Source organism: Oncorhynchus clarkii, chromosome 2, assembly GCF_045791955.1.
Source record: "Oncorhynchus clarkii lewisi isolate Uvic-CL-2024 chromosome 2, UVic_Ocla_1.0, whole genome shotgun sequence".
NCBI lineage: Eukaryota > Metazoa > Chordata > Actinopteri > Salmoniformes > Salmonidae > Oncorhynchus > Oncorhynchus clarkii.
This window is the reverse complement of record NC_092148.1, coordinates 26,917,727-26,930,927: the sequence shown is the minus strand read 5'-3', so window position 1 is coordinate 26,930,927 and position 13,201 is coordinate 26,917,727. Positions and strand designations below refer to the sequence as shown.

General features: G+C 43.5%; 1 protein-coding gene across 1 annotated transcript in view; it reads left to right on the top strand.

Moving 5' to 3' along the window:
• Positions 1-577: 577 nt before the first annotated feature.
• The window catches only part of LOC139365578 (raftlin-like), a 68,137-nt gene continuing 55,513 nt past the window's right edge, over positions 578-13,201 (top strand). The window contains exons 1-2 of the mRNA XM_071102820.1: positions 578-937; positions 11,063-11,229. Of these exons, the coding sequence (XP_070958921.1) occupies positions 11,085-11,229 (145 nt within the window). The 5' untranslated portion in view covers positions 578-937; positions 11,063-11,084. The remainder of the gene's footprint in view (positions 938-11,062; positions 11,230-13,201) is intronic.

Sequence of the window (13,201 nt, the reverse complement as noted above, 5' to 3'; positions counted from 1 at the left end):
AATGAATATGCAGCTATAGGGGGCCTCGACAGGATCGTATTAAATATGTATAGTCACCACAGAAGTGCTGACACAACAACTTACCCACCAAAACATTCTCACACCCTGTACCCTACCCATAGTCAACCCCACCAAATTCTCAAGGAATACACTAGTATGTATAATACATCATATCTCTCCTTGAAATTACAATTTTTGTTTTCCATCCTTCTGTCTCCCCAGCTCTTTCTCCACTTTTACTCCTTGTACACCCTTTCTTGTTTCCTCACCTCTCATCATTTCGCCCTCTCTCTCTCTCTGGCATCACCCCACCCTTCCCTCTCGCCCTCCCTCTTTCCCCCAGCCTCATCCTCAGATGGATTCTTCAGTCAGTCGACTGGAACTGGTGCGGCTCCCGGAGAAACCTTGAGTGAGTGAAAGCGAGGGAGAGGGAAAGATAGAGGGGTGGAGGGGCTGCGCCGAACAGAGGTTGGGTCAGAGCGCTCCATCGCTTCAGACAATCACAAGAGAGGAAGAGAGAGAGAGAGAGAGAGAGAGAGGAGGTAGATATGTGACAGGATGTGGTTTCCCTGAGCTTGCAGAACATAGCCGAGGCATACTTTGAGCATGACCTAAACGCACGCGCTCAAAGTGTTTGCTGCGCACGGTTAGCTAGTGAGCCTCTGGCGAGGATCGAACAAGCTGGCAGAGCTACTGATCCCATCCAGATTTTAGTCTTCTTGCTGTCTTTTTCCCCTCTTTGACCCAAAAGCCTCTGTTCGAGCTGTATCTGCAGGACCTGAGTGAAGAATCGCAGAGGATCTGAGCGTGGACTGTTGCGCGGTGCTGTTCTCCTGTCAGTAGAATGTGTGTGTTTGTTCGGGGAGCCGTTCCAGTGGCTTTCTCTTGATCTCAACAGTAAACTTTCCAACTCCTGTAGTCAACAGCTTCTGATCAGGTAACTCCCTTTTTTCTACTTTAACTTGCATGTGTTTACCACTAGTCTACATCCTTATTTCTCAAGGCTTGAGAAAAGAAATATGTAGCCTACAGGAAAAGACACTGATAAAGACAGACTGTACATCTCTTTGGACAGAAGTCACAGACAACTTAGTGTTCTAGTTGTTTATAGCATAACAACCGTTCAGAGGCAGATTAATGAGCATGAATGCATCAGTCAAGGGATGCCGCAAGCCACAAGTTTGGCTTGTGTGCAATGTCTTACAAGAAACTCCTGATCACCAACCCACACTCCTCCAAACGTGCGCGCGCATACACACATAAACGCCTTCTTATGCTCAGAGCAGTAATCGTGTTGATCAATGAGCTGGTTGGTTTGAAGTCACATAAAAATAAAAATGTATTTTTATTTTTTTATTTCACCTTTATTTAACCAGGTAGGCTAGTTGAGAACAAGTTCTCATTTACAACTGCGACCTGGCCAAGATAAAGCAACGCAGTGCAACACAAACAACACAGAGTTACACATGGGTTAAACAAACGTACAGTCAATAACACAATCTAAAAATCATTTTACAGTGTGTGCAAATGTAGAAAGATTAGGGAGATAAGGCATTAAATAGGCCATAGTGGCAAAATAATTACAATTTAGCATTAACACTGGAGTGATAGATGTGCAGAAGATGAATGTGCAAGAAGAGATACTGGGGTGCAAAGGAGCAAAAAATAATAACAGTATGGGGATGAGGTAGGTGGGTGGGCTATTTACAGATGGGCTGTGTACAGGTGCAATGATTGGTAAACTGCTCTGACAGCTGATTCTTAAAGTTAGTGAGGGAGATATAAGACTCCAGCTTCAGTGATTCTTGCAATTCGTTCCAGTCATTGGCAGCAGAGAACTAGAAGTGTGGTACCAGAGGGGTGAGAATGCCAAAAATGTCTACCTAGCTCCAATCACTGAACCCTGATGGCATTTCAAGATGTGCTTGACATACAGTATTAAACCTTAGGCTCTACTGCAGAGAGAGAGAGAGAGTGTGAGTGTGTTTGCCAGTGTGAGAGAAAGCAAGAGCGAGGGAGGGACAAAGTAGAGCGAACGAGTTGAAGGATGTGAGAAGGGATAAGAGGTTGGGAGAAAGGAGAAGAGGGCATGAGAGAGGAATGCACACAGACAGGAAGAGTGAGAAGGAATGAGAGAGAGCGTTAGGGAGTGAGTGAGGAAGAGAGAGAGTTTGAGTGAACTGTTAATCAGTTCCAGCTGGTTGGCTGTGAGGGCTGGGCTGTTAACCCTATATTGTTGCTGGGTCACGAGCTAGCACGCACGCACACACGCACACGCACACACACACACACACACACACACACACACACACACACACACACACACACACACACACACACACACACACACACACACACACACAGGGAAACACTTTTCACCAGGAACCCCCAAATGACTGCATCACAGACTAGCCACAACCCAAATATAACTGGCCAGCCCTGAATGGGAAAGTCATTGTGGTATCTGCTCCATGCTGTAGGCCTCATTTGAAACAGAGAATAGATGGGAAAAAAGGTGAATCGAGGGAGCCGGAGCAGAAACAGTTTCATGACATAATTACGGTGTTAAATTGAATAATCTATAAGGCCTACATAGTAGGAACTCACTATTGTGTGTTTCATAAAGTTGATCATGGTCACAGATTTTCTGAACATTGACTCCTGTCGTCCAGCTGCGTTGACGTTCAAACTTCCATTTTAATCCAGTTCCCACATGTCTGATATTGGACCAGGGTGTAGAGATTTATCTGGTCCTGAGTTGAATTTGAAAAGAATGGGAAAGTCTTGCTTGATTTTAAACCGTTTCCGTTTAACGGAATTCAGCCGACTTTGTCGTCATCTTACCAGAATCTCCCCAGAAGCGGCCTGATGCTAATTTAAATACATGTATACAAAATTACCCGATTTAGTAATTTTAAATATTACTATTATACATTTTATACATACAAATTATACCCACCCATCCACAAAAAAATTGTGTTTCAGCGTGCCTGTGCCTGGCCCACCACAGGAGTCGCTACAGCGCGATGGGACAAGGACATCCTGGCCGGCCAAACCCTCCCCTAACGGTTGCAGCCGACACAGATCTCGAACCAGCATCTGTAGCAACGCAGTTTGCACTGTGATGCAGTGTCTTAGACTGCTGCGCCACTCGGGAGGCTCCATCCACAAAGATTTTAATGCTTATCAATTGCCTTGCACAAAGTATCAAAATACTCAAATACTACACAGGACTCTTAAAGAATTTCATTTAATTGTTCATTGTATTTTTTGATCACAGACACAATGAGAAAATATGGAAAAATAAATAATTAAATGTTAATTATATAAAGCAGCCCGTGTAATCATCTGCCAGAGAGTAGCCCCCAATCGGCCCAAGCCTCAAGTAATATATTTGGGCCAGATAACTCTCACTGGAATCGGCCCGAGCTCAAACCCACATCCTAGCCACAAGTAATACTGCCGAAGGCGGCCCAGACTCGGGCCACATGACGTCGGCCGTGTCTGACTCTCAGCCGAGTTCCCCGACTCTCAGCCGGAATTGGCCCAGATTCACTGTGCTAGCTGGGATAGTACTTGAATATAGTTCTGTCTTCCCATAAAACATATTTAAACAAGAACCAAAACTGAGAATTACTGAAATAATATTTCCATATTGAAAGACTCTACACACACACACACACACACAATTTCACACATACTCTATTTATCCCTATTTGCCTGCCTACAAGTACCTACCTACCCACCGTATTTTAGGCCTTTTGGGTAAACAGCTTAGCCTGATTACTTGCTGAAAGATGACGGGTAATTCTTTGCATTTCTCCTGACAGCGATGACAGTCTAAATGGATTATGCTCTTGCATAAGCATCACATCTATGTCCTTTGAAATGCTTCGGTACATGATCTGTGGCAAAGATTGTACCTTTTTCTTTCTTTAGTGATGGGCTTTTGAAGAGACCAATTTATTCAAGCCTTTGGCATAGCCTGAAAGTACTTAGAATGGATATTAAGAGAAATCCCTTTGCTGGAAGGAAAACATGGTGGTATGCAGTATTCACTTGTTTTGTAGTCGCTAAGCGAGGAAGAAAACTTCCCTTTGATACTGCATTTCTCGAAGGAAAATTGACTGGGTGGTCAAGAACTGCAGCAGTATTGATCAAGTAATGTTCAAGGACTTGTCGATACTGTATCTGAAAAGCAAAACTTAGCTTCAGTTGGCTGTAATAAAAAAAAATGGCCCGCCTCCAGCAAGTTTGCATGAAAACAATGAGTCATTCCTTGAAATCTCTGTGCCTATGTTTTGGAAAATATAATATTATTAACCAGATTTTCCTCTTTCGCAATGTTATTTCCATTCTTGCTGTGTGCCATTCACTTTAGCCATGATCGGACTCATCCATTGCAATGTTTATGCATGATAGATTTAGAAATGCTTTGAGTTCAGGGTATTGTATAAAACCCAGAGTGAAGAGATTATACACACTTTATCAAGATAATGACTGTCAAACAAAGCAAATGCAAAATACAGACCTGAAAGACAGAGACTGGGAGGAAATTAGAGGGAAGACCTTACAGGCAGTGAGAGAAAGAGAAGGGAGAGACGAGAGCTTAGCCCTTGGAGAGAGGAAAATAGAGATATTGGTGTCTATTATTCCCCTGAGAGGGGAAGTAGTTCTAAAGGGGCTGGTTCCCATGGCAATAGCTCCCTACAGTACATGTGTGTCTGGGTGCAGCATATGTAGCCGGCTGTGCCCAGGCCTTGAGACGATAGAGGGATGGCTTGGCTGGAACCAGATCGAACCAACCACCGGGCCAGCCAGGACACTCAGCCTTGAAGCACTGGAGAGGCTCAAGCAGACGCTTGTTTACTACGCTCTGTTTTTACCAGCACTTATCTCCCCTCATCTTTCAGCAAGGCTCTTTCTTTATGTGTGTCATTATGTCTTGTCCTTGGAGATTTATATTGAATGTAATAAACTGTGTCTAGCTGTGGGTTTTCAAAAAAAGCTTTTCAGTTTTCAGAGAAGGCCCAGTATTTGGGATTGCGCTATGGTCATTGTTTCCATCTTAACTACAGGGCTTTCAAGCTATGTAATATTAGAACTAGTCTAATTGTTTTTGTTGCTGTAGTATGGTCACCAACACAACCTAAATCCCAGCCCACCTCTGTTTTTCCTCTGTCGGGCCCCTTGCTCCTATCCTCCTTGTCCACTGTCCCGCCCAGGTGAGAAGCCAAGGAAGGAAGGAGGGAGGAAGTCCAAACAGGGAATGGCCCTGCTCCGGGCCCCTGAGAGCACTCTCCCCCCTGAGTGGACAACACAACAGCTGCCAGGAAACTGCGCCTTGTGCACAACTGCTTTATTTGTCACATTTAAGAACCCGGGGTAAACGGGGTTACTGTGGTAGACACAGGCAGAAGTCCGGGGTAGAGACGGAGGCAATGTAAGAGATGGCCATGTTTTAAAGAGCGTCTGCCCCTGAAAAGCAACTTCTTAGTTTTGAATACAGCCTGCCTGTGTGGCATCGATGGGAGTCAAACGTTTATTCGATTGTCATGTCCGCTGCATTTCTTAATGACCAAGCCGAAAAACAAGGCCAAATCAGGAGGTTCAGCCGCCCTTTAAGTTTGGAGATGGATAACTCTTCCTCTAATCTAGCGGTCACCAACCTTTTCTGAGTCAAGATCACTTTCTAAGTCAAAATGCAAGCCTAGATCTACCACTCAGAGTTTTTTTTTTAACATGACTTAAATAACGTAAGCCTATTTAACATTACCCAATTAAAAACAGTACTGTAGCAATGAGGTTTGTGCAGTGGGCTATAGGACCCAAACATTGTCACTGCATATTGGCTATGCTTGAATTACCCTGACAATGTTGTTCTCAGACCCTTTTGGAATTATATTTAAAATGAGGTATATGATCACACTGGTAGTAGATCATTTGTTGTATTACTTATGAGCCACAGCTAAGTAAGCATAATAATTGGTTTCTATATTTTTAATTTATTTATTACTGGATTGATGGTCAGTTTGAGGGGAGAGAAGGAGCAGCGTTGAGGCTGCCTCTCACCCGACTCATCGACCTCCGCTCTCCCTCCCTCCACCGAGAAAAGGGGACACAGTCTTCCAGCTGATGGCGAAACTCAAGTCACACTGCATTATTTTTTGCCTCATACACAAATTCATGTTATTCCTATGACCAGAGAAAGTGAAATATTCCTCCTTATTAAAAATGACACAAGCCGCTAATAATAACAACACAAGCTTATCGTAACACTTTTCTAACATTGTACTCATTCATTGCAGCTGCAGTGCTGGTTGTAGCATGAGTGGAAGTAGGGAAAACGCGCATTTATGACAAAAGTGTTGAACAAAGTTTTGACAGTGCTGAATAAACATGAACTTACTCATAAAAACAGCAGCCCTATGCTGTATTTTTTTGGTTTTGAAAGTTTTGAAATCTCAGAGTACCAATCTCAGAGTAGCAACTTTGCTGTGTGTGCGAGGCTTTTTACAGTCTATGGCTCGAGGAAGCTGTGCAGCCACAGTGATCTGAGCTATCTGATTGGTCAGCGGTAGGCCTATAGGTGCACTTGATTTGCTCTCTGGGCATGTCGGGTAGGCAGAGTTCTACCTTCAGACTTCCCGGCACTAGGGCTGCTGAATCATTGTGCACCTACCGGCAACGGCGCAAAACAAACAAAAAAAAATAGGAACACAAGGCTTTATCGTTGGGTTTTTTACTGAAATGTTAGGTGATCAACTTAGAATCCGATCAAACGGTTGCTGACCACTTCTCTAATCCTTTCTAGTCCAACTAGATCTTTTCCTCACAAGTTGAGCTTTGTTCTCAGGGATTTGTGTCTTTACATGACACTTCCAAGAAGACAAATTATTTTATGATTAGATAGCATTATGGAAAGATAAATGAATCATCACTCGTTATATTGTTGCCCATATCTGATCCAACCAAATATTTACAGAATCATCGTACATTATTAACTCATGTATTAAGTTTACTCCCATGCAGATATAACATAAATTCTGTGCTAGGCAACTGTGGAGACGTTGGAAGGTTATGAAAGATGTTTAACCATTGAATTCTATATTTATTAAGGATCTACTCTTCCTAGGGTCCAGCACCATTAAGATATTCCGTTCCAAACAGGTTCATGGCTAACAAACATGACTTTCTACACTGAACAAAAATAGAAATGCAACATGTAAAGTGTTGGTCCCATGTTTCATGAGCTGAAAATAAAATATCCCAGAAATGTTTCATATGCACAAAAAACTTATTTCCCTGTTAGTGAGTGTTTATCCTTTGCCAAGATAATCCATCCACTTGACAGGTGTGGCATATCAAGAAGCTGATTAAACAGCATGATCATGACACAGGTGCACCTTGTGCTGGGAATAATAAAATGCCACTAAAATGTGCAGTTTTGTCACACAACACAATGTCACAAATGTCTCAAGTTTTGAGGGAGTGTGCAATTGGCTTGCTGACTGCAGAAACTTCTACCAGAGCTGTTGCCAGATAATTTCATGTTGATTTTTCTACCATAAGCAATGTCGTTTTATAGAATTTGGCAGTACGTCCAACCGCCGTCACAACCGCAGACCATGTGTAACCACGCCAGCCCAGGACCTCCAAATCCGACTTCTTCAAATCAAATCAAATGTTATTTGTCACATGCGTCGAAGGTGTAGACCTTACTGTGCAATGTTTACTTACAAGCCCTTAACCAACAATGTATGGTCTGAGACCAGCCCCAGACAGCTGATGAAACTGTTGGTTTTCATAACCAAATCATTTCTGCTCAAACTGTCAGAAACCATCTCAGGGAAGCTCAACTGCATGCACGTCATCCTCACCAGGGTCTTGACTTGACTGCAGTGGGAAACTCTGCTCTTGATGAATCCCGGTTTCAAGTGTACCTGGCAGATGGCAGACAATGTGTATGGCGTGGTGTGGGCGAGCGGTTTGCTGATGTCAACGTTGTGATCAGAGTGTCCCATGATGGCGGTGGGGTTATGGTATGGGCAGGCATAAACTGCGGACAACAAACACAATTGCATTTTATTGATTGCAATTTGAATGCACAGAGGTACTGTGACAAGATCCTGAGGCCTATTGTCGTACCATATATCTGCCGCCATCATCCCAGTTCTTCCATGGCCTGCGTACTCACCAGACATGTCACCCATTGAGCATGTTTGGGATGCTCTGGATCGACGTTTACCACAGCGTGTTCCAGTTCCCGCCAATATCCGCCAGTGAAGAGGAGTGGGACAACACTCCACAGACCACACTCAACATCCTGATTAACTCAATGCGAAGGAGATGCGTTGCATGAAGCAAATGGTGGTCACACCAGATACTGACTGGCTTTTTGATCCACGCCCCTACCTTGTTTATTAAGGTATCTGTGACTAACAGATGCATATGTATTCCCAGTCCACAGCTTAGGGTCTAATTTTTTTATTTAAATTGACTGATTTCTTTTATATGAACTGTAAAATCATTTAAATTCTTGTATGTTGCGTTTATTTTGTTCAGTGTATATCCATCCCATCCAGTTACAACAAACCCTTTGGACTTCTATAACATCTTGCCTTACAAAGTCTTATCGAGTAAAACCTCAAATGCAATTAACTCCAAACAAAAGAAGGAAAGAAACAGTGAACCGATCGTTACTAATTCAGCAAAGAATCAATGCCTTTCTGTTTTTCTGACAATATCGAGCCGTTATTTGGACTGTTGGTGTAACCCAAACTCCCTCTCTGTCAGTCTGAAAAGCAGAGGAGATTAACCAAAGCAGGCCCATAGAGGCAGAGCTCAGACAGAGCATGCTCAGAACATGCACCTCGATTCTGAGGAGACGTTTGAGAGGGAAAACAGTCCCTCTGAAAATCATAAACATCTCACACTTCTTCTGTCAACTCTAAAAATACCCTGGCCCCGCCTCACTCCCCCCCCGTTGGTCTCCAGGAGCTATACGAATAAGAGCCCCTACGTTTTTCTAAAATGTTCAGCCTTTTGTTTTTCTCTCTTCTTTTGTTCAGACTTCTTCTGCCTTTCCTGTACACTACATTACGGAGCCTCTCTCCGGAGTTCACTGGAACTTAGACAGAGCACATCTGAGATAATATTAAAAACTATGGATATTTTACTGTAGTATTCGCCTGTTTTCTTTGATGACAGAAAAATGGTGATGTCATTGAGCCGAGTTGCTTTAGAGTTCAGTCCTGGGGGGCTGTTTTGGAGAAATTGAACACTTTTAGGGAAATGGAAGATCTGTTTTTGGGGGATTTGAAATGTGTGCTCTTGATTTTGGAACTGAGGCATGAGCCCCAGTTTAAAGACACAGAGAATAAATTACACAATTCCCGGAGATGACTCGCCGAGTTCTATTTTAAACATTTAAAAACCAATTTTAAAACTTCTTTGAAGCATATTTACAAAAATACAAAACATCAGATCCTGCAAGCATTCCTTGTATTCACTGGTGTACTACACGCCCTGCAGCCACTGCAAGGCAGGACATAAGCCATGGCAAAATGTGTAGAATAGCAGGAAATATGCTTAAAGAAGGCTAAATTCTCTCAGTCTCATTGCAAAATGTGTAGAATAGCAGGAAATATGCTTAAAGAATGCTAAATTCTCTCAGCCTCATTGCAAAATGTGTAGAATAGTATGAGATGGTCAATAAAACTGTGGTATGCCACTGCTTGTATTGACTTGAAAGCCATTGCCTGTATTGTTATAAATTATACATGTTATGCACACGTATGACATTTATTAAAAAAAGACAAAGATTATAGGTGATACACACATTTCATTTCATAATACAAACACGGATATCTATGTAGGTGTTGTGGAAGACAGTGGCTCTCATGACAATACTTTTGAATCTCTGTCATCTCCCTCTTCTCGTCACTTCTATTCAACAGGGTCTAATTACAGTGGCCTCTCTCTCCAGACTCTACTTGCCATGCATTACCTAACTCGTCTCTCTAGCGAACAATCTCCAACCAGCCACCCATTTCCTCTTTTTCCCTTGATTGATTCTCACCTTTTCATTCTTCCTGCTCACCTCATTAACAGAGCACCGGTTCGCTCCTGTCCCCCCCCCATCCTCCTGTCTCCGCCACGGCCTCTTGGATTAGTCCGCTGGCGGAGCCCGGAACGGCGTATAATTAGAGGGGAACATAATACAGTGCGTTCCTCATCAGCTGGGGGGCCGGCGCCCCCTGGAACCCCCATCACACCCTCCCGGGTTTAATCAGCAGAGCACAATGGGATATTACCTGTGCCAGCCTGAGCCAATGGAGATGCAGCACCGCTGTCACAAGCCATTTGGGTGACGCCCGGTGCACAGGCTCTTTAGAGGCCCCTTTCCATAGTCTTTCACGGTTGTCTCTGTTAATTTGTCCCCCAGGGAACGAGGGCTCCGGAACCCATGAAAAATCAAGCTCATTTATGCCTTATTTATTTATTTATTTGGAGCCGCTTATCCAGCATGTTTTTATTTATTGGTTTTCCCTCTGAGACTCCCTTGGGGCCCCATACGTGAGGTGTGTGTGTGTGTGTGTGTAGGTGTGTGTGATAGAGAGATTAATCCATCTCTCCCTAAATTGAACATGTCTTATGCTTTGGGGACTGGTGTCCAGTTTCACACACACACAAGCATCAGGTAGCCTAGCAGTTAGAGCGTTGGGCTAGTAACCAAAAGGTTGCTAGTTTAAATCCCAGAGCCAACAAGGTGATGGCAGATCCTGGCCATGACCCCACTCTTTAAGGGTGTCTCAAGGGGATTTAGGATATGCAAAAAAACTAATTTCAAATTCACAAGTGTATTAATAAACACTTGTACATGTGTGAAATAGGACAAATATATGAACCCACCTTATTACACACACACACACACACACACACACACACACACACACACACACACACACACACACACACACACACACACACACACACACACACACACACACACACACACACACACACAAATCTCATTCTGCCCCATCTATTCCCTATGTAGGGTCCACACACACTCTGGGGAAATGGGCTGTGGACTGAGGAAGCTGAAGCCATCAGAGGAGAGCAGTCCAGGGAAGATCTACTCCACCCTGAAGAGACCACAGGTGGAGACCAAGGTGGGCGTAGCCTACACATACCAATACGTCGACTTCCTCGTCGGGAAAGACGGTAAGACATGCAACGTTTCAGAGACAATTCAGTGGTTATTTCTAAGCCGTTTGAAAAACGTACTAAATCACTGTTACAGTAAGAATACCAAATTATAATGTTTTCCAACTCTCTTTTTACACACCAAAGATATGCTGAACAATCATATTGTCCATCATATTGTTCCAAGTTCAGTACCAGAAATTAAACTGACATGCACTCCAACCACAGAACATGCTGCCCGCCGCCTCACACTTAGATGGAAATACATTCCTCCACCATAATAGACTCCATCTCCTTCTCCCACCTACTCACACACCCGCAGTCAACAGAGGCGTTTCTTGTTGCAATTTGAGGTGTTGATGAGATGCAAGCTGGGGTGTTGCTTCCTGAGACCTGCTCTGCTCATGGCTCAGGGGCGGGTATATGGAGTGAGCAGCAGAGACCTATGGAAGCTGGGGATAAATATAGCCATCACTTTATTTCCCTCCATGAGAAGTTACAATTCAAACAGTGTGAGTGGTGGTGTTCTGGTGGGAGATGCAGCCCTCTGGAGCCGGGAGAAGCTGGGAGATGTAGTGTGCTGTGTGTTGGCTGTGACAGTTTATTAGACTCCATTAGCTAGTCAATCTGACGGGGAGAGAATGGGCACTAAGATACACCATCTGGGTGTCTGGGGCTGTATGTGTGCATCTCTCTCTCTCTCTCTCCTCTTCCCCCCCACCCCCACTGGGTCTGTCTTGACTGTCTCACGCTAGCTCGCTCTTTCTCAGTTCTCTGCCTCGCTCTTTTTTAAAGCTGTGCCTGTTTATGTCTCCTAGGACTATACTGAGTCTGTGTAGTTGTGTCCCTGTAGTGTTTGGGTCTGTCTGAAAATCCTTACATTACCTAAGCAGTTTTTAGGGTAACTGTTGGGGGATAACTTACTGTATGTAATTATATTGTACCAAGCATGTGACTAGGCTACAGGGAGTTTCATAGTTCCTGCAACTCTTAGTGCTGTTTCCTACAAAATACACAACATTTCATATGATCACAGAAGTGCACTATACGTACTCATGGCTGTATATACTAACTAGCCTGTTTATTCCAATTACTTGGGTATAAGGCCTTTGTAAAGTAAATGTGGCCTCTGTATATCCGGGTTCATACTTTCTTGTTCTAGAAAGTGCTTTGGTCTTAGCAACAAGCTCTAACCAAACATTTTCAACTAATCAAATCTAGGAGAATTTAGGCAAAAAATTAGGACATTGGAAGATTACAAATGTTCTAGTTTATTTGTTTCCAATCATGTCCATAGCTCAATGTATCTCTAAAACAGGCACTATATAGTACTGCCAGCTACCTTTAGGGTGTTTTCACAAATGTAATTTGGTACCCTGGTTCTGTTTCCTGGAGCAATTCTACAGAATACGTTTTACTTTCACAAGACCTGAAAATACTGGGAAAGAAAGTTCCACGCAACTCGTGCTGCTGTGTCACGATATTTGGTACTCTGGTCCTGGATCTTGGTCCCGCTACTCACACAGGTCCAGGATTCATTTCAGTCAGGGTTCGTTTGCGTTTCACACATGCTTTATAGCACGGATCAGGGTACCAAACGCTCCAGGATCCGGATCATAAGGGGATGTGTGAAAGCGCCCTTAAATGACCAAATGACAGGGGGCCATGTTGAGCCACATAAAGACCGGACCAAGGTATGAAGAGCAATGTGTCATGAGCTTTTAATAAACTGCCACTGTAAATACCAGGCAGCCTTAGCTAGCAAGCTATAACCCCACGTTTTATGTCAGTATATAACTCACATTCACGAACATAGCCATGCACTACCTTTCATTTACCTCAGAAAATGGTTTTGAAACAAAGAGGCAAGAATGATTTGATATTAACACCATGGCCCCATAGGGAAAGGACAAACTGAGTGCTGTGCTAACCGGTGTGGAAAGAAACCATCTCACCGTACACACATAGAAAGGCTCTTGGAGTGCCTGGC